We start from the raw sequence: 20,649 nt of genomic DNA on the forward strand, positions 1-20,649 counted from the left end.
GTTATTCTGCACTTGGCCTGTTTCCTTCCTGCCCCACCTCCCCTGCTCACAGGTTGAGAGGAAGCCTGAGGACTGTAGTGCTTCAGAAGCGCAGTGCTTAAATGACAAACTCCCAACACTCACTCCAGCTCTGTGCTGAAGGGGTGAGAGCTTGCTGGCTTGACTTTCTTCTTTCAAGGCATTCTATTGCATCAGAAGCACCTCGGAGCCCTGGCTCCAGCTGTGAACCGAAGAGGGAAACTGGATCTTGTTATCAAGCTATGCTTCCATGCAGTGCAAATCCAAAAATGATCCTTCACCTGCCTTCCCAGCTCTAAGCTTGGAGCAGGGAATTGTCCCTCACTCTGTGCTGGATTTTGGAGATTCGGTGCAAGTTCATGGATAAGACACCCACCTGCCTTTTCAAATCTCCCCAGTCAAAAACCAGTCTCTTGGCAACCACCAACCTGCTTGACAACCAGAATTTGTGGACTTTTTAGGTTTTGCCTTGGGAGGGTGTTTAAAACAATCACCTGGGAGGTTTGTTTTATATTACAGCTGATGAGTGTTCAGGGGAAACAGTTAAACTTAGAGCTTAAGCCCTTGGTTGGCCAACCTCTTGTAACCTGTGTTGTGTTTTAGAAGTGCTGCTGAGTGTACACAGTTCTTAGAGATTCTTCACTGCCATTCAAACTAAATCAGATGTTCTTTCTGACTCCTGTTTCCCCCCCTCACCAGACAATTTCATGCCCTGCTCATGGCTGTGATATCTTGGTTGATGACAATACAGTTATGTAAGTATTATAGTTGATACATGACTTCAGTAATACCTCCCTTCCTGTGTTGAGCGCTAAAACAGATCAGTTAAGGATTGATTGGCCCAAAGCTGTGTTTTATCGAAATATAATGGGTCAGTCTTATATGATCATCCATGGACATCTTTGGATGCCTTGGGAGAAGTGAGCCTCCTCTGTAGTCTCCATAATGGAAACCAAAGAATGCTTCTGCTTTGCCATCAACTTCACCTTTTTGCTTGCAGTATGTTTTGCTTGCAGGAGCTTTTTAACAAAGTCATAAAATGACTGTTGCTGACGTTTTCCATTGGCTGATTTCACAGACTTAAAGCAAGAGACCTCTGAACTGCAGTTAGGTCATCTAATAAATTTAAGTTCATGATCTCACAGCCTTACATTAGATGGTTTAATCAACCTTGTGTAATCCTTTCCAGGAATAAAATCCCCAGTTTGGCCTTATTCACCCCTCATTCTTTGTAGATTGCTTTTAGTGTTAAATTAGTGTTGTGGTCCTTTTTCTACTGTTTCCATTTTAAATTGGGACTTGTATAAATATGGAAAGTAGGTATAACTGTACTGATTTCCTCATGTGAAGCCCATGTAAAAGGTTCTGTTTGTTTTTATTGAGTCTAAAATAATCTGACTAAAACATATCCTTTTTTTCTTATTATTAAACTAGCTTTATCTTGTAATACAACATCAGTTGCAAGGGAGTACTTTTGAGACTGTCCTCAAAAAGCATAAAACAAAAAGGCACATGTTTTTAGGTATCCTACCTTTTCTTTCACATACACCAATTACGTATCATATTTTTAATGAGAACGGTTCAGAGAGGAATACTGTGTCAGCAGTAAATGTCATTATCTGTTAGGTCATTGTGTATTGAATCTTTTTCTCTGTTGGACATCCCCATAGTTTTAAATGTTGTGTTCCATTCATTGTCCAATCCTCTCAGAGGTTCACAGGTGGTCTCCAGGTAAGGTACCTGTCAGACCTAGGTTTGTTTTGGTTCACAGAGAATTATACCCCCAATCTCTTGTAGTTGTAATTTGTTTTTATGTTTGTTATTTATTTAAAAGCATTTCTAAATCGCTTTTTTAAAAGGAAAGAAAAGCCCTAAGTGTTATACAGAAATACAATATAGAAGCAATAAAAACAGAAATTCAGTTAATAGGGTTCAATCTCATAGGTTCAAGCAAAAAAACACATCTTTACAAAACACATTAGAAGCAACTGGTGGATGATGCTTCAGGTATGGCACACTTTGACAGAGGGAGATTGCTTTAAAATCTTCAAGGCATCAAATCAGTGCGCTTCTCATGATGAGAACAATGGAGTTATAGGGTGGTGTTCAGCTTTACTCAGAATAGACTCATTGAAATTAATAATATGACTAAAGTTGAATTCATTAATTTCAGTGGTGAAACTTAATTGAATACCATGCATATCCCAAACCATCTGGAAGGCACCAGGTTAGCAAAGGCTGATCTGTACCCTTTAAAAATGTGTGCTTCCCCAAGTACAGGTTGAATCATTTGTTATGCTGCCTAACAGCCAACACTTTATATCCAGTGCCAGCCAATGAATAAACAAGAGGGTAAACAGCGGACACCATATGCCCCAGGTACATAGTGGCCTTCTGCAGCTTTCCTTGACACCCCCCCCCCAAAAAAAAAAGAGATTGTATGTGACCAGCTAATACATTTGTTTTCCTTAGAGTTCACTGATTGAGTGTTTAATATGCTAATGGAAATCCCTAGTTTATGGTGCACATCTCTCTATTCATGGCCATCTGTATGAAGGGACGTCGTCTTTCAAAAGTTTCTTGTCCTATGTCTTTTTAGACAATTGTTACATATAATTTGATCCAGTAGTGCAAAGTGGAAGAGCATCTAGTCTAGTGTACAAAGGTTGGAAATTAGTATTGTGGGTTTTAGTGTGCCAGTGCTCTGGAATGTGCCTTAGCATGTGTGGTTTAGCTGGCTTGCCTCCTTGTTCTTCAGACAAGGAGCACAGGCAGGAGACAGTAACTCTAAGGTCACCTTAATAGAGTGGTTTTGAAACTTGAATTTTATGGGATACCCATGTTTCTTCAGAAATGTATTGGGTGTATCTAATTGAGAAGATGAGTAATGCAGGATAAACTACCCAGAAAGGCTGCTTGCGCACAGTTACCAAAATTCCCCTGCAATGTGGCTGCAGGAAGGGATTTGTGTCTCAGTGTGTGTTGTTCCCCCCCCCCTCTGTTACACTCAGTTCATATGGGACAGGATTGAGGCCCAGTAGACCTCTCCAAAAACTTTGTGCACCCCTGAACATGTCCCCCAAATCCTCTTCAGTTTTCTCAACATGGAAAGTATTTCCTGTAGGTAGAAAGCTTGAAATGGGACAAATCTTTACTCAGTAACGAACAGTGTAATATTAAAAGAATGAAAGTGTACTCTTGGTTTGTACACATAAATCTCCTTCGTGGGCCATGGAAGTTCTAGTTTCTTTAAGCAGCCCATATGAGGCTAGGTAACATAACAATAACACATTGAAGCAGTGCTCATTTTAAAGAGTTTCAATAGAGCTGGCATCTGCAACCCATTAAATGTTACAGAAGTAATGCTTCAGATGAACCTTTTCAGATATATCTGCAAGACTCCTCCCTCTTATCACCAGGCACCAGCCATTATATCAGGCTGCAGCAGAGGAGGGGGTGAGAAGGGATGCCGAGCCACTCACATTAGTGTAGCTGAGAGACTGGCAACATCTGGTGCCACCTCTGCTTAATCTGTTTCTACTCCAGCTCATCATTAGAAGAACTTGTAATCAAGAACCTGTACATGAATTTGCTTATTTATTCTTCCTTCCCAGTCCATTTGACTTTTATATTATGTCTTTTTAGACTGTAAGCCTGAGGGCAGGGACAGTTCCTGTTTGTAGTCATTAGTAAGTTCCTCTGGGACCTTTTTTGGCAGAACAGCAGAATAAACATAAAGGAATACAACAAAGCAATAAAATGCTATATTGAGGGTTTCTGGACTTAACTTCTGCAGTGAAGATTAGGGGTCAGGCAGGCAAAAAAGAATCACCACCATCTTTTGTACCTACCAGATTATTTTTGTGTGTGGACACTTGTAAGTGTGAGGAGGCTTATCAGTATCAGAAATGTAGTTCCTCAACCACAGAACATGATTTTAACTTTGAATAGCTGTCTATTAATGGAAAAGGAATTCTGTTAAATGCATGCCTGCTAGTGTGTTCCAACACACATTTTTAGAAAGCGGATTGCCATCCCTGTGCTTTGAAAAATTTATTGTTTTGGGGTTGTTGTTTTAGTATTGTTGATACCCTTTGTCAGCTCTGATGTAAGACTAGCTCAATTTGGCTGCTCCTCTCGCTCAGCTATATTTACCGTATTTTTTGCTCTATAAGACTCACTTTTTCCCTCCTAAAAAGTAAGGGGAAATGTGTGTGCGTCTTACGGAGCGAATGCAGGCTGCGCAGCTATCACAGAAGCCAGAACAGCAAGAGGGATTGCTGCTTTCACTGCACAGCGATCCCTCTTGCTGTTCTGGCTTCTGAGATTCAGAATATTTTTTTCCTTGTTTTCCTCCTCCAAAAACTAGGTGTGTCTTGTGGTGTGGTGCGTCTTATAGAGCGAAAAATACGGTAACTTTATCTAGCGGTGTTTGAATTTTCTTGTTCTTCCCTCACTATACCTTTCCCCCACACTTCTGTGTTGCGTCAAATGGTTAACTTTAAGGCAGGGATTGTCTTTCAGCTGCTTTGCCTTTTGTTGGACGCTAGCAGGAGGCAGCATGTGACAAAGTGTTCCAAGGTTTGCACAAGCACCCTGTTATCTTCTGGGCTACGTTTAAAGTGCTGGTTATTGTTTATATAGCAATTGTGCAGCTTGCCCCCAGTCTATCTTCTTAATGCCTGTGCTCATATGAACCCTAGCATGCTTTTTTCAGTGTCTTCCCAGGAGGCCCAGACTGCCTTCAATATCTGCCTGTTAGGTTAGTTGGGACCAAAGTGTAGCTTTTTGTGGTGGCATCCCTGCCTTGTAATTCCTTCCATAACTCATAGAACTGTAGAGTTGGAAGGGACCCTGAGGATCATCTAGTCCAAACGCTTGCAATGCAGATCTCAACACGCCGTCTCCCATCCAATTTGAAACCATAAAAGACCCTGCTTAGCTTTGCAAATGCGCTAGCGGTTTTATTGCCATGCCACTAGCTAGGTATTGTCATGCGTGTAAACTCCTTAGAGGTTTTATTTACAATTAAGTGGTATGCAAATTCTGTTGAATAAGTAAGTAAGTAAGTAAGTAAGTAAGGCTTAGCCTGACAACTAAAAATGTTTATTTGGCTGATACCTAGGACTTAACCCAGGACAACATAAAAAAATACTAAGTACATCTTTCAGAACCACCAGGGGCTTCAGTATGGCATGTGCAGGGAAGACCTGCTGCAGGCAGAAATGGCATGTATATTTCCATGTACTTGTCCTTTAAAGCAACAAAAGTATTGTAGGCCATATGCCACAAGATGCCCATTTGCAAAGCTGCTTGAGTTAATCTCCACAGTAAAAAATTTACTTGGTTGATGGAATAAATAGTGCAGATATTGGGAGCTCTGCTTGATCAGACCAAAAATCCAAATAGTTTAGCATTTTGCTGGAACCCCAGAAAGAGGAAATAAATCTGATGGTCTTCTCCCAAAGTTGCTCCTAGTTGCTGGTATTTAGTGGCAAATTCCTCCTGAACCTAGAGGTTGCATATAGCCATTAGTCAGGATTCTAAACATTAATGTTGGACAACCATTACATTCCTTGAAGGAAACCCCTTTGTCACAGGCTTCTACTTTCAGACAGAAGTTTTTTTGCCTAGTATACTTGTTTTAGAGCAGAATTATCTAAATAAAGCTGCAAAGCATATGTTAAACATCACTGGCGGAGACTGTCACTAAATACTAAATTAAAATTTGATCTTTGTTATGGCTCTTCATTTATCACATGGTATACTACTTTGGGTTATTGCCTTCAATAATGCATGAAACCTACATTAAAACATTATTGTTTTGCAGTATATGGTAATTTACAAAAAAGTCTCTTAAATATTTGATTGGTGTCACCAGAAATCTACAGGTGTCTGTTTTAACTTTTGATGATAGGTTCTGTATGGTATGCATGTTGCACTAGTTAGCGTCCGTTTTTCATTTTGCTTATGACTTTGCAAGTACAGTGTTGTATGTCCATTCACTAATTTACATTGGGATGGAAATCAAGATTAAACATTGCCTTTGTGTTCTGGGCTCTGTGAAGGAAATGGTTGCAGGCATGCCAAAAACTGAGTAGAAATAAGCAAAACATATTATCTGGGGAACAAGAGAGCGAATAAAATCTGGTAACAAAACAGTGGTGGTTTTGTGTGTTTTTTTTTAAAGCAGGGCATTAATTCTGCTTTTAAAATGTGTGTTTGCCAAGTAAAAATATAGCATGCCTTAAAATTGTGGGGGTAGGGGTTGGGGAATTATGCAATCTGCGAAAATGAGTCTCCTTGCTCACGGCTTCTGCCAAGCAATAAAGCTGATGTAGCAAACGATTTCTGGACTGCCAAAAAATGAATGTTCTCAATGAAATGTTTTTTCTCCCTTCTCTTCTTAGGCGCCTCATCACAGATTCAAAGGTTAAATTAAAGTACCAGCATTTAATAACTAATAGTTTTGTAGAGGTGAGTGTTATGTTTCAAACTATGCTGAAGAGACAGGCTGTGATTTGAGGGCTTTCGCCCATCTCTTTCTTGTCTTACACAGCAGGCATTTACATGTAGTTTTCATGTCAGATTTTGTGCAGTTGTTAGCAGAGGTTGCTTCCCCCACCCCAATTAACAGGGTTGATCTTACATAGGCTCATACTGATAGTGTTAAGCTTTTTGTTAATAGGTGGCATGATTTTAGCTAGAATGCTGCTTTAAATACAAAAATACTTTAAGCTGGAACGGTGCTTTATAGCACAGCATTCTGCAGCAGAAATTTGAAATCCCAGTGCCTAATGTAATGGCTATAGACAGCTGTTCAGGAGATTAGAGAAGGTAATAGTTGTTAAAGGCACATTGCTGATTATGTGCCAGGTATTTCAAGCACTCGATTTATAGTCCTTTGAGAACAACTAGGCACAAACTTTTTGTGTCTTCATCAGAACCTAGAGCAGGTACTTCTGAATTGAATTCAGTATTACTGTGAGGTGCTACTTAAGCAGATCTGTTACAACTTTAGAATTGGTGAACCTTTGAGGAAACACAAAAACAGCCTTGCTTGTTGTCCCCTCGTTTGTAATAAAAGGATTTTTGAATTCAATTTGTGGAATGCCGGTGAAGCCTAAGCTGAAGAGGACTGAAGAATCACAATAAGCCACATGTGACCCTCAATTCAATCTTTGTTAATGTGCCTGCACTTGTGTGACGCTAAGCCACAAAACTGCCAGGTTCTCCTGAGCAGACGACACATGTGAGCGGCCCATATGTGAACACCACGGACCTTTGGCCCCCTAAAAATTAAACCACTTAACATGAAAGATGAGCCATTTCTAAAACTACCTTGTCGAGCTACCTTGCTTCTTTTTGAGCTGAAATTGAGATTCTTAAAGCTTTGCCAAAGGGAACAAAATACCTTAGGATGGATGGGTGGCTGTCTTTTAGGCTTTTAGATTATGACCTTTAGAGTATCTTAATTTGCTTTTGTCATCAGAATGGATTTTCTTACAGGTTGCATTTGTAGTCTTGGTGACAGTTGGGAAGGTTGGTGGGGGACTAAATTGATTATCTGGAGTTGGTTCTATTTAGTAGGTCATCCTGGGCAACATTGCCCCCCCCCCCCCAATCTCATTTTATAACTGATTCTGTGAAATTGGCTTGGCGTATTCTGCTTGACTGTTGGTGTGGAGGGACAAGGTCTATACCAAAATGAGAATTGTGGCATTTTCCTGTCAAGATGAAACAAAGCTTTGGCTAAAAGGAGACTTCTGGGGAAATGGAAGGGAAATACCACAGTTTGATATCTTTAATTCTGGTCAATTTCCAAGTAAGATCTGGTAGCTTTTTATTTTTGCAGTGCAATCGGCTGTTAAAATGGTGTCCTGCTCCAGATTGCCACCATGTTGTTAAAGTTCAGTATCCTGATGCTAAGCCTGTTCGCTGTAAATGTGGCCGTCAGTTTTGGTAAGCAAACATTTCTTGTGTTGGGTTGTAATGATTTTGGATTACTTACCACTAAGCAGAAGGTGATTCCTGTTTCTCTTGAAATGACAAGTTGCCTTGGTAGGCCTATCCATGCTGATTACCAGCAAGCCAAACACTGCCCGTTGGGATCTGATAAACTTGAGAGTTTTTGCGTCCTGTCTGGGATTGAAAAATTGGGCTTCTCAAGTGCCCGTCAAGCCACATTACCTTGCTGGTATAATGTTTGGCTTAGTAGGTAACAGTTACAGTTGCTTAAATTAGAGCAAACCTGTAAATTTTAGTGTTGCATAAATATAGACAGTGTAATATGTATAAATCATTTTATTTTTACAGCTTTAACTGTGGTGAAAACTGGCATGATCCTGTTAAATGCAAGGTGAGCACTTTAAGTGTCTATGGCAGAGTGCTAGAAAAATAAACTAGCCTTTCTGCTTAAATATCACAGTTGTAGTGTTGTAAAATACTTTGATGATACTTAGCAAGCTATTCAGACATCTTTGCCATGGTTACCTGTTTAGTTTCCCTTAAGTTGTGTGTAATTCACCCTGAACTATTTGACTCTGGGTAACAAGTGTATGAAAGAATAGTCCATCTTGACTGTCACAACAAAATAAGCACTCCTCCCCTTGGTTCAGATCTTTTATTTCCACCTAGAGGATATTTGACACAAACATGAAGAAAATCATAGTTGTAAGAGATATCCACGATACATAATTATTCGAAGGTTTATTTTGGAATCCTGATGTGTTATCTTTGAGCGTTGGATCTGAATGGGCAAGCCTTGCTTAACAGGATATGATATGTCCAGTTCAGAGGAGCCTGTGAGCCATGAGGTGCAGATGCACATTTCTCTGTGGCCTTTTTCACTTCTTCTCTTGTTTTACCCTTCTTTTTTCTCTCTCCTGACAGTGGTTAAAGAAATGGATTAAGAAGTGTGATGATGACAGTGAAACTTCAAACTGGATTGCAGCAAACACAAAGGTTTGGTAGCTTCACATTTCTCTTTAAAACATGCCATATTGGCCCGAATATAAGCTGCACCTTTAAAATTCGGGGGCTTGGGAGCCACGGATGGGCTGCGCACCTTTGCCCTGTGCTCCAGGGGGGCGGGCTTTGCCAGGGAATATAAGCTGCACTTTAACTTTTCACAATCGGAATTTGGAAAAAAAAAGGCTTATATTTGGGCCAATATGTTAGATGTTCAAAATTTCACACTTGCAGAGCTGCTTTTCCCTTACAAAGACATAACTGTCAAATCCTGAACTTCCATTGTGAGTAGTGAGGGCTAAGTCCTCCATGTAAATAATGGGCTGTGTTTTCCTATCCCCCCCCCCCCCACTTCAAAGTTCACAGTGAAGCCAAACATTACCACCAAAAGGTACAACAGGCTTCTGTCTAGCTCTACTTAAAATGGGGCTTTTAGAGCTAAATTGAAGGGAGGTGCCAAATTGGCAAACATCTCAGTGCTTTATAGATTGAGAAGTACTTACATGTGGTTTGCTGAGTATAGGAATACAGAAAATTGCTTTAGGCCAAATCAGACCATTGGTCCTACCTAGCTCAGTATTGCCTATGGAGTCTGAGACTGTGGCTGTACAGGATTTCAGAGTTTGGCCATTCCCAGCCTTTATGTGGCGATGTGAAGGGTTAGACCTATTACCTTTGGTTTGCAAAACATGTGCTATTTCACTTCACAACGACCCATCCCTTTAGTATGTTCATTCAGTGCATGTGGAACCCAGTCTCACTGGACTTAAATCAGTAGATCTAGAATGTGTTTAATATCAAGTGTCAAAGCTGAGCATCACACACACACACACGAAAATGTCCCACTACTTGCAAATGGCTTCCTATCTAAGCTATCCCATGAACTGGAAGAAGTGCAACTTTTCCTGGCATTGATCTGTTATTTTGTGCTATTATATTGCTATAAGACTATCTTTTCACTACATTGCTAAGGCAGCAATGGGAAGCCAGCTGATAGCTGAATGTGTAACCAGAAGAGCCACTATTGCAAATTCTTTGTAACATCACAAAGCACTGTCTGCATCCCTCCCCATTTTTTTTAAGTTGGAAGACACCCACTTTTATTTCTTTCCACCACTCTTCATACCCGTCACAGGAGTGCCCTAAATGCCATGTGACCATAGAAAAGGATGGAGGCTGCAATCACATGGTCTGTCGGAACCAGAATTGTAAAGCAGAGTTCTGCTGGGTGTGTCTTGGTCCCTGGGAACCTCATGGGTCCGCCTGGTAAGTTTAAATGAATTCCTCCCAAGCTTTCTTTATGTGTCTAATTGTACTGCCATGTTTTGTTTCTGTACCCTGCAAAAATAATTTCTGTGGGAGAAAAACACAGAACAGTAGCTGGTGCATATGTCTATACTTCTTAGGGTGAGAAAGGTCTGGGCTGTTTCTTGTTGAGCCTCTGCTCAAGGTATCAGAGGGGCTTATTATGTTTACAGTTATGTACTGACCAAAGAATACTTGGAGCCTCAGAGCGGCAAAAACAAAAGAAGTTCTGGAATCCCCTATGCTCATAAAAATCTTTTTTCAGGTACAACTGTAATCGCTATAATGAGGATGATGCAAAGGCAGCAAGAGATGCCCAAGAGGTGAGTCCATAACTCTTGGTGACCAATATTATCAGCTTCAGTAAGATGGTTTGGCCTAATAATAATAATCATTTTTATTTATATCCTGCCCTCCCCAGCCGAAGCCGGGCTCAGGGCGGCTAACAACAATAAAACAGTACAAACAACACTCTAAAATCATTCATTATAAAATTAATTAATTCAAGCCACTGGCAACCATTGGGCCAGAGCTCTGCGAAGATTGCCAATGGAGGGAGTCAGGCTGTGCCCTGGCCAAAGGCCTGGTGGAACAACTCTGTCTTGCAGGCCCTGCGGAAAGATGTCAAGTCCCGCAGGGCCCTGGTCTCTTGTGACAGAGTGTTCCACCAGATCGGAGCCACGGCCGAAAAAGCCCTGGCTCTAGTTGAGGCCAGCTTAACTTCTCTGTGGCCTGGGACCTTCAAGATGTTTTTATTTGAAGACCGTAAGTTTCTCTGTGGGGCATACCAGGAGAGGCGGTCCCGTAGGTACGAGGGTCCTAGGCCGTATAGGGCTTTAAAGGTTAAAACCAGCACCTTAAACCTGATCCTGTACTCCACCGGGAGCCAGTGCAGCTGGTATAGCACTGGGTGAATGTGATCTCGCAGCGAAGACCCCATAAGGAGTCTCGCTGCAGCATTCTGCACCCGCTGGAGTTTCTGGGTCAGTCTCAAGGGCAGCCCCACGTAGAGCGAGTTACAATAATCCAGTCTGGAGGTGACCGTCGTGTGGATCACAGTGGCTAGGTCAGGGCGAGAGAGGTAAGGAGCCAACTGCTTAGCTTGGCGGAGATGGAAAAATGCCTCCTTTGTTGTAGCTGCAATCTGCGACTCCATGGAAAGGGAGGTGTCGAAGATTACACCCAAACTCTTAACGGACGGTGCTGGCACTAATTGCACCCCCGCTAGAGATGGGAGTTGCCCCCCCCCAATCCCATATCGTCCCGTCCCAGCCACAGGACCTCTGTCTTCGAAGGATTTAACTTCAACCGGCTGCCACGTAACCATCCAGCCACAGCTTCCAAACATCTGGTCAGTGTGTCTGGGGCCGAGTCAGGATGGCCATCCATCAACAGATAGAGTTGGGTGTCATCAGCATACTGATGGCAACCCAGCCCAAAACTCCGGACAAGCTGGGCGAGGGGGCGCATAAAGATGTTGAAAAGCATCGGGGAGAGTATCGCACCCTGAGGTACTCCACACACCAAGGAGCTTTTCACTGTGCTTGCATTTTCCAATTGAGCGCTGCTAGCTTTCAAGCTGAACTCCACAAAACTGTTAGACTTTGACACAAGAGGCCGACCCATTTTGTTACTGCTTCCTGATGTTGTCCTGGCCAGCTTGTAAAACTATCCAACTTGGGCACTGGAAGCAGTAATCTGAGTATGAATATGCCCAACCCCATATCCTACCAGCCAAACCCTTCTTGGCAGTTGCTTATTGCTGAAAGAGGTTTTCTTCCAGATTAATTTCTGTATGGATATCATTTCTATCTAGGCAGTTTATTTCACCATGTTGCACTTGGGCAGTTTTGCCACAGAACCCACTGCCAATAAGACCTCTTCTATGTATTTATATGGAAAAATAAAAATGTCCGTTCATCACATGACCGGGTATATGCAGTTTATCAGGTCCACAAATGTGGCAAGTAGAGAATTGCAACAAAATGAAGTATATCCTAAGTCCCTGTTCAGGGCTCCATGATCCTGTAGCACTGTTTGGGGATTGCAAGGGACTCTTTGTTTTCTTTTCCACCTGCTTAAAACTCTCTCTTCTGTGTCACATAGTGCCAACAAGACCAGACTCAAAGCAAAAGGAGTACTGTGGGACTTTGAAATAAGAACATTGTCTTGTTGTGGCCACATTTGCCTTGAGGCCCCTCATTTATAGGGCAAGTCAATCTGCTATTACTCTGTTTTAACTATTGATTTTCTTTTTCCCTAATGGGAATTAACACAGCGATCCAGAGCAGCCCTGCAGAGGTACCTCTTCTACTGCAACCGTTACATGAACCATATGCAGAGCCTGCGCTTTGAGCACAAACTCTATGCCCAAGTCAAGCAGAAAATGGAGGAGATGCAGCAGCACAACATGTCATGGATCGAGGTCCAGTTCCTGAAGAAAGCAGTCGATGTCCTCTGCCAGTGTCGTGCCACACTCATGTACACATATGTCTTTGCCTTCTACCTCAAAAAGAATAATCAGTCCATTATCTTTGAGGTAAGGAGAGTTTACCAGACATTTTTTTAACCCAGCTGTTGGGTCCTAGCATAGCGTAAGAGTCCTGTAGGATCAGATCAAGGCTTATTTAGTCCAATATTCTGTTCCCCTAGTGGCCAACCAGATGCCTAAGGGAATCCCACACATAGAACATGAGCTCAATAGTCCTCTTCCAATCCTTTTTCTTAGTAACCAGCAATCCAGAGCCTTATTGCCTCAGATCCTGAAGCTAGTTATAGTAGCTGTTGATGAGTAGCTCAGGTGTATAATTATGGTCCATTGGATGAGTGACTTGTGCAGCCCCTAAATTGGACTTTCTGTAACAACTATGTGATTTTTTTCCCAGCGGCTTTGTTCTGAAGGCCTTTTCTGTGATGGCTCCAGAGTTGTGTAGTCCTGTCAGCCACAAACTCTGTATGTGTTCCTTAGTTAAACAAAACCAATTTCATGCAAGTGCCTGGGGTGATTGGCAATATAGGCTTATTAACTTTGTTGATTATTTACCACATCCCACTTTTCAGCAAAAGCATCTGCAAGTGATTTGCAACTTAATACAATGGCTCACTTCTTTGCAAACTTAAGATGGGGGTGGGCATACATGATGCAAAACAGTGGGTCAGGTATTAACGTATAGTGGTGCCCCGCAAGACGAATGCCTCGCAAGACGGAAAACCCACTAGACGAAAGGGTTTTCCATTTTTCAATGCGCTTCGCAGGACGAATTTCTCTATGGGCTTGCTTCACAAGACGAAAATGTCTTGCGATTCTTGCAATTTTTTTTTCGCTCCCCACCCCCTTTTTCTAAGGCACTAAGCTGCTAATAGCCTTTTAGCAGCTAATCCGCTAATCCCTTAAGCTTTTAATAGCCGCTAATAGCCGCTAAACCGCTAATAGCGCTAATCCGCTAATAGGGTTGCTTCGCAAGACGAAAAAACCACTAGACGAAGAGACTCGCGGAACGGATTCTTTTTGTCTTGCGAGGCACCACTGTACATACATAGATACAGGCATAATTTTATTTGTACGCTGCATTTCCACAGATCAGACCCTGCTCAAGGCTGCTGACAAGAGGAAAAAATACATAACTAAAATATAAAAGTAGCCATAAACAATAAAGAAAACATTAAAAATGCACAACCAAACTGAACAATTTCCACATTAATCGTAAGATTTAAAATAAATATACAAAAAAACCACACACATCAACAACAGGGGGGGAAATTCACAGCAAAACCCCACAAACAGTTCTCCAGCCCAAGAGTCCCTTCAGCAGCCTCAACATTTTTTAGCTGGAGTCAGTCTGGGCCCCACCCTCCCAGGCCAGGTGAGAAAGGCCTGCAAGGCAGGGAGCTGGTCCTCCAGGACTCCTTGACAATCTGCAGATCACCAGCATTCTACTGATAAAACCTGATTTGTCTGCTTTCTGGCCTGCCCTGACTAGAGACATGATTAGGAAAGAATGGTGGAAGAAGTAAATGCAAATTCAGCTCTCACAAAACTTGTGTAATGAAATTATATAATGACCAGGTGGAGGGTCACTGCAGGAGGCAGTTCAGAGAGGGGAGGAACACAAAAAGACAGCTGTTTCTAGTTTGTTCTTTGTTTTTATGCACTTTAATTTCACATTGTTGTAAGCCACCTTGCAAAGTGTCCTGTTGAAGAATTCCAATAAACATGGGAAAGGGGTGTTTGTTTGTTTGTTTTTTAAAAAGTTAGTCAGGAATATACCCATAACTATTCAAAAGTCAGAAGTTGTGGAGTTTCTTCAGATCGGTGGGAATCAAAGTTTGTTTTAGAGATACATAACTTGTCAGTAGAGTCTCCTTGCCTTTTGAATGCCTTCTCTAGGTAGGCCTGCTTGGTACCCTCATTGCTATCATTTAGGAACTAAGCAAAGTGACAGCAATGAAAAACAACTACAAGATTTAGCTCTTTTGTTAACTTGTAGCAGTTTTGATTTTTACTTTCTCCTCCGATAAACTTGCTGTTTTAGTTGGTGTCTCTACAGCTTATTTTCTTTTTTATTGTATTTTAATACCTTATTACTTTGTTAGGCACTCTAACAATATAAATTTATGTTGACATATTGAGTCAACACGAGATCCCATTGTATTCCAGCATAAACAAAAAGTTGCTTCTTGATCTTAGGAACCATTGTGCAAAATTTGTTCACAGTATCTTAAGCGGCGTCCAAATGCATAGCGAACTGACAAACCACTTTCCAAACACATGCAAATAAATAAATTTGCTGTATTTACCAAATACAGCTGTATTGCTGTATTACCAAAAGTGCAGTATAGGTACGTTTTGGAGTTATAAAAGGAAGTGTAAGCAAATCCACAATTTAACAAGTAAAAATTGCCTCTCGTTCCTTCAGCCTTGCCACAAAGGCAATCTTTAATATTAGATTTCATTTCCTGTGGGATATCAGAACAGGAACAGCCCAAAAATGTAAACAATGTTGTCCTTGCTACCTCACCAATTAACAAGTGTAGGGGTGGGGCCCACTTCTAGGAAACTAAACAAATGCCACAAATGGTGAGTGGAGTCAGAGACAAATGTGTGTGGAGTAACTAATACAAATTTTACCTTATTACAGTGTTAGTTATTACATACCCACCCACCCAATATGCCTCCATCCATATGAGCGAGAGGCATTATCAGACACATTTTAGTCAGGTGAAAACACTGAGTGATGCTGTAAAGCAAGATCAGTGAGAGGCATGAGCTGGTGATAATTTTGAGAGCCAGATAGAAAGGCCTGGTTGTTAAACAGGTTTTTTCCTAGCTTATAAAATGCAAAAAAATTAACTGCTGGAGCCAATTATAATATAGCTTCCACCTGACTTCCAAGACAGGAGCAGTGAATTGGCCACATAGATAAATGCCCTTAAGAATTGTGATTTCTTAATGGGAAAGAGTAATGGCTGTTGGTCAGAAGTCATGATTGCCCAGAATAACACCGACTTGGTTTGCAGCCACAAGATGGTTTTGTCTGCCAGTAGTGCTATAGAAGGTGATGGTAAGTTTTCCAATACGTTAGTGTGTTTTCCTGCCTGCTGTTCATACAACCAAATGAGAGAACCGCTGTAAGACTAGAAAAATACTCAAAGTAGGCTTCAATGAGTATTTGCTAGCAAAAGGGATAAATTCCATTCACGTGGTGATTCACAATTCAAGGAACTGCGTAAGTTTATTAAAAGTGTGCCTTGTATTTTGCCTGCCTAGAATAATCAAGCAGATTTGGAAAATGCTACCGAGGTCCTTTCTGGGTATCTGGAGCGAGATATATCTCAAGATTCACTGCAAGACATAAAGCAGAAAGTGCAAGATAAGTACAGGTATGTTCCTTGTTCAAAACTGATGGATTGTTAATTCATTTCATGTGCCAGTCTCTTAGGCATTAAAGGGGCTTGACTTACAGGAAATGGCTGAGAGAGATTCTGCTGCTTACTCCCAATATAATCTGTAGTGGAGGGAGGCTAGCCCCCTAACTTTCTGTGTTGGCCTTCAACCAGGTTTCCTGATTGACTGCTGCTCTTGAATCAAGCAGCTGGAGACAGCAGCAAGTTGCAGCACATGGGAAAATCAAGTTAGCATGCCCTGTTTACAGCGGCTTCTTGGCTGTTAACATTTTGAATTGTTACCTAGCAAGCGAATCCTTATTTTTTTGCTGGCTCTTGAGCTGAAGGAGGCCACTGACCTCAGGTTGCATGCAATATGGTTTTCTGTTGCTTTAAAGGACATGATCTTGCCTTTATGAGTGAATGAGAAATTGGCACATGGGACTGGTTTTGTGACACAGTTGTGCCTTAACGTTAAAGGTAAAGGGACCCCTGACCATTAGGTCCCATCGCGGACGACTCTGGGGTTGCGGTGCTCATCTTACTTCATTGGCCGAGGGAGCCAGCGTACAGCTTCCGGGTCATGTGGTCAGCATGACTAAGCTGCTTCTGGCGAACCAGAGCAGCGCACGGAAATGCCGTTTATCTTCTCGCCAGAGCGGTACCCATTTATCTACTTGCACTTTGACGTGCTTTCAAACTGCTAGGTTGGCAGGAGCAGGGACCGAGCAACGGGCGCTCACCCTGTCGCGGGTTTGAACCTCCGACCTTCTGATCAGCAAGTCCTAGGTTCTGTGGTTTAACCCACAGTGCCACCCGCGTCCCGCCTTAAAGGGATCACAAAAGGTAGTTTTTACACCTACAAGGCATGGTTCCTTGGGATAACATTTTTGCAGATGAGGGGTTTAGTTTAGTTTGTGTCACATGGGAGGAGCACTGTCTCAGCCTACATAAGTCCAGGTTGTAAATATTGTGCCGCCCTCACAGTTAATAGGCTCCACTTTTAAGAAATTGGGCCAAGACCCATGCTTAGCAAATACAGCTTGAGTTCAACTGTCTTAGCATTAATAACCATAGTGATTATATGGTAATAGGTCCTGCCTTCTCTGCTTCAGCGCATAATCTCTCCCACCTGTGAAATTATCCAGATGGGAGGCCCTTTGTCTTTGTTTCCATTCTGAGCAAGGTAAAGGTAGACATTCCCACTGTGAGCTGCTGTTGACTAAACTATTTCCATGCTGCCTTGAAATGCATTTTGTGCGAAATATTCAGCCTTTGTTTTCTGAACTGTAACTGTGCGCCCTTCCCCTTGCAGATACTGCGAGAGCCGGCGAAGGGTTTTGTTGCAGCATGTGCATGAAGGCTACGAGAAGGATCTGTGGGAGTATATTGAGGACTGAGACTGGCCTGCATAAAACGAACTCTGAAAACCTTTTACCATCTAGAGTGCTCATGCAATTAAAGCAAAACACACACAAAAAGGGGCACTACGCCTATTACACCGCTGGTCTGTAGTACCGGAATTCTGTTTTTGTTAATGGAAAAAAATTTAAGTAAATTATATTGTAATAAAAAAGGTAGATAAACCATTGTACAACAGTATTCTAGGTGGCCAGTAAGTGTGACAGACGCACTAAGAAAAACAAAACAACCCTCCAACTTTAACTTGTAATGTAGCTTCATTCTCCAAGCTGACTCCCCCCCCCCCTTCTTTCTCCTATGCGTATTACAGATAAAACTTAAAACAGTTTCTTGACACTGCTTTTCATGTCCAACCAGCCATTTTGATGTACTTTGGTATGAGATTTCCCCCTCCCTCTCCCCTTCTCTACTCTCCCCTCCTCCCCCCACATGCACCAGTTCATGGGTGACTGTTGTTTGGCTTATTGTAAAGAGGATTTGGGGCGGGGGGGAGGCGGGGCACACAGCAAGGAAAAACTTTGTATATGACTTTTAAAAAAACAAAGAGGACAACACAGTATTTTTCAAAATTGTATATAGCGCATATGCATGGACAAAGAGCAAGCGTGGCACGTGTTTGCATAATGTTTAATTACAAAAATATTTATTCTTTAAAAATCTTCAAGATGATGTCTATTTGCTGTGCATTTTTCTTTTCATTTTGCTTTTTACCTGAGATTGGGATGGGGGGCAGTGTGTGCTGCTGTAACAAATCTTTCCCTTTCCTTCTCTCTCTCTCTCTCTCTCTCTCTCTCTCTCTCTCTCTGAGAGATTTTGATTTCCTTCTTCCTCCTCCTGCAGCTCCTTTGCAACTATTCCATGGTTTGGGTGTGTTCATTGCTGGCAACGGACACCGTCCCATTTGCACTTCAGCTTCTGATGCAAACTGGTTTACCTTGGTGTGTGTTTTTAACGTTTGGAAATGAAAGTGTAGTGATTCTGGCTGCTTTGTCTTTTTGCTCAGAATAGCCATCCCTCTTGTCCATTTCCATGCATGTCCAACATTCACCTGACACCTGGATCATCGTCATACATAGGAAGCGTTAGGAATTTTCCTCTGTGGATTGAAGTGCTCAAATGGAACATTCCTTGTTGCTTTGTCTTGTCAGTTGTGAAACACCGAAAAAAGGGAGACGGAGCTCCTCTGGGTCACGTTTTTGCGGCTTGGTTGTTGGAAAAAGTGCCTGATACAGCAAACACTCCATCTAGTTGCAAGGATCTGCAGTCTCTGAAGTCATTGGGGTATTTCCCCTCTCTCCCCGCCCCACCCCACCCCAGTGAGAGGGAAGAGTGAGTGAGTTTCATCTACACAGTCCTTTTTTGTAATAAAAGCTATGATAAAGCACCACTTGGAAGCAATTTGTTTAAAATCTGCTCCTGCGTTGTGTGGGTACTTTTCCACGATGGCAGTGTTTTACACTTTCAAGTTGAAAGAGAGAAAAAGTAGATCTGCTAAAGCGGTATTTGAAGCCAGTTTCTGCTGCTCGTTCAAGTAGAGATTGTGGCCCGGATCCAAAGATCTGCTCAGCTAGTTCCATGAGTCCCCAGTGATGGTTTGGCTTGGGTTTCCAGAACAGCAGCCTCCTATGTCAGCTGGCAAAGACTTCTGAAAAGAAAAGGAACTGCAGCAAGCATGTGAAATATTTCTGAGCGCCTGCTCTTGAAAAGAGTAATAAGATTTTGCTGAGCTCTTGGGTTAATCTAATGCTGCCAAGCTTGTTTGTTGAGCGGTACAGTAAGAAGCCGAGCTTTGCATCTGTTCACACGTAACTTGTCTGGCAGGGCTTCTTTAGTTGATTGCTGCCCATCTGCAATGTCCCAAAATCTGTATCGTGCAGAAGCTGTAGAGGGAAGAGGAACCTCATCTTTGACTTGGTAACATTGCAGTGGAAGATGAGTTCTCGCCTTCAGTGGGGTGTGAATATTTATTCAAAGAATTCCACTCCATTAAACTGAGTGTGGCGCAACTGTTGCTTGGATACTTCCCCTTCTAAGGCTTTCTGTCATGTCTTTTACTATGCTTTTGCACACTGCTGCTCAGACTGAACTTCCAGTCTAGTTAAGATTTCTTTTCCATGTTCTTTTAGCATCTTTGCCTAGAACTGGGCTGATTGGAACAGGTGGCCCTGCTGTGTGGGTGTGTAAATTGGATGAATGTGTTCCATACTTTCAGCATTGCCCCCAGATTTTTCTCATTTCTAAACACCTTGCTCTTGCCATACCCTCCCCCCGTCCATTTTTTTTTAATAAAAAAAATCCAAAACTGTATATAAATCTGCTGTATCTTCTGCTCCTGAGGATCGTACACTTAATTTTGGAAAACTTTCTAAAACTCTGTGGGCTTTGGAGTGTGATCACTTGAACAGAAGCTCTTGTAAAGGCTTGCTCATCAACCCTAGACAGTTTTCCTCCTCCTCTCCTTTAAACAGTCTCTTCTTTCCTTAAAAAGCAAATACTTGGCAATGAAGATGCTACTCAAGCTTTGGTTGGTGCAATATGCTTAAATAATGGTTTGTGTTGACTTTATCATGGGCTAATTGAATGAGGGCCTCTAGCCACACACAACAGGAGAGCAGAGCATGGTCTGTATTTAGCACCCACCCTCTTTTCTGTTCCACCTAATTCACTGCAGCTGTTTGGGGTTTTTTTTTTTTTTTTGTAGTGTATGTATCAGACAGTCTTAATTTTCAAAACCATTTAACCCTGAAATGTTTTAGTACAACTGCTGTGTTAAAAATCAGTTATTGCGTGAGACAAGAGCAGTGCTCTTTGGAGAACCTTTCCATGGACAGGCGGATTTTGTTATTCAGCACTTGGGGGTTGGTATGACAATCGGACTGGGCTGTGAAGGACTGAAGACTTGTAATCTTCTAATTTTTTCCATCTAGAGAGCACCTCATGCTGTGGAAATAACTGTTATTAGACTTCATTGTAACTGCTGGACTGTTCCGTGTTAAGGCTAAACAGAGGGAGAGAAAGTGTTCCTAATTCTAATAAACTTTTATTTTGTTA

At 42.0% G+C, this 20,649-nt stretch overlaps 1 protein-coding gene across 1 annotated transcript in view; it reads left to right on the forward strand.

Annotated features, from left to right (window-relative positions):
- Positions 1–20,649, forward strand: part of ARIH1 (ariadne RBR E3 ubiquitin protein ligase 1) — a 50,463-nt gene extending 29,814 nt beyond the window's left edge. The window contains exons 5-14 of the mRNA XM_083413092.1: positions 718–773; positions 6,429–6,495; positions 7,874–7,980; positions 8,335–8,377; positions 8,911–8,982; positions 10,124–10,254; positions 10,559–10,616; positions 12,572–12,832; positions 16,061–16,173; positions 17,492–20,649. Of these exons, the coding sequence (XP_083269218.1) occupies positions 718–773; positions 6,429–6,495; positions 7,874–7,980; positions 8,335–8,377; positions 8,911–8,982; positions 10,124–10,254; positions 10,559–10,616; positions 12,572–12,832; positions 16,061–16,173; positions 17,492–17,576 (993 nt within the window). The 3' untranslated portion in view covers positions 17,577–20,649. The remainder of the gene's footprint in view (positions 1–717; positions 774–6,428; positions 6,496–7,873; positions 7,981–8,334; positions 8,378–8,910; positions 8,983–10,123; positions 10,255–10,558; positions 10,617–12,571; positions 12,833–16,060; positions 16,174–17,491) is intronic.

This window comes from Podarcis tiliguerta, assembly GCF_965153285.1.
Source record: "Podarcis tiliguerta genome assembly, chromosome: 14".
Lineage (NCBI taxonomy): Eukaryota > Metazoa > Chordata > Lepidosauria > Squamata > Lacertidae > Podarcis > Podarcis tiliguerta.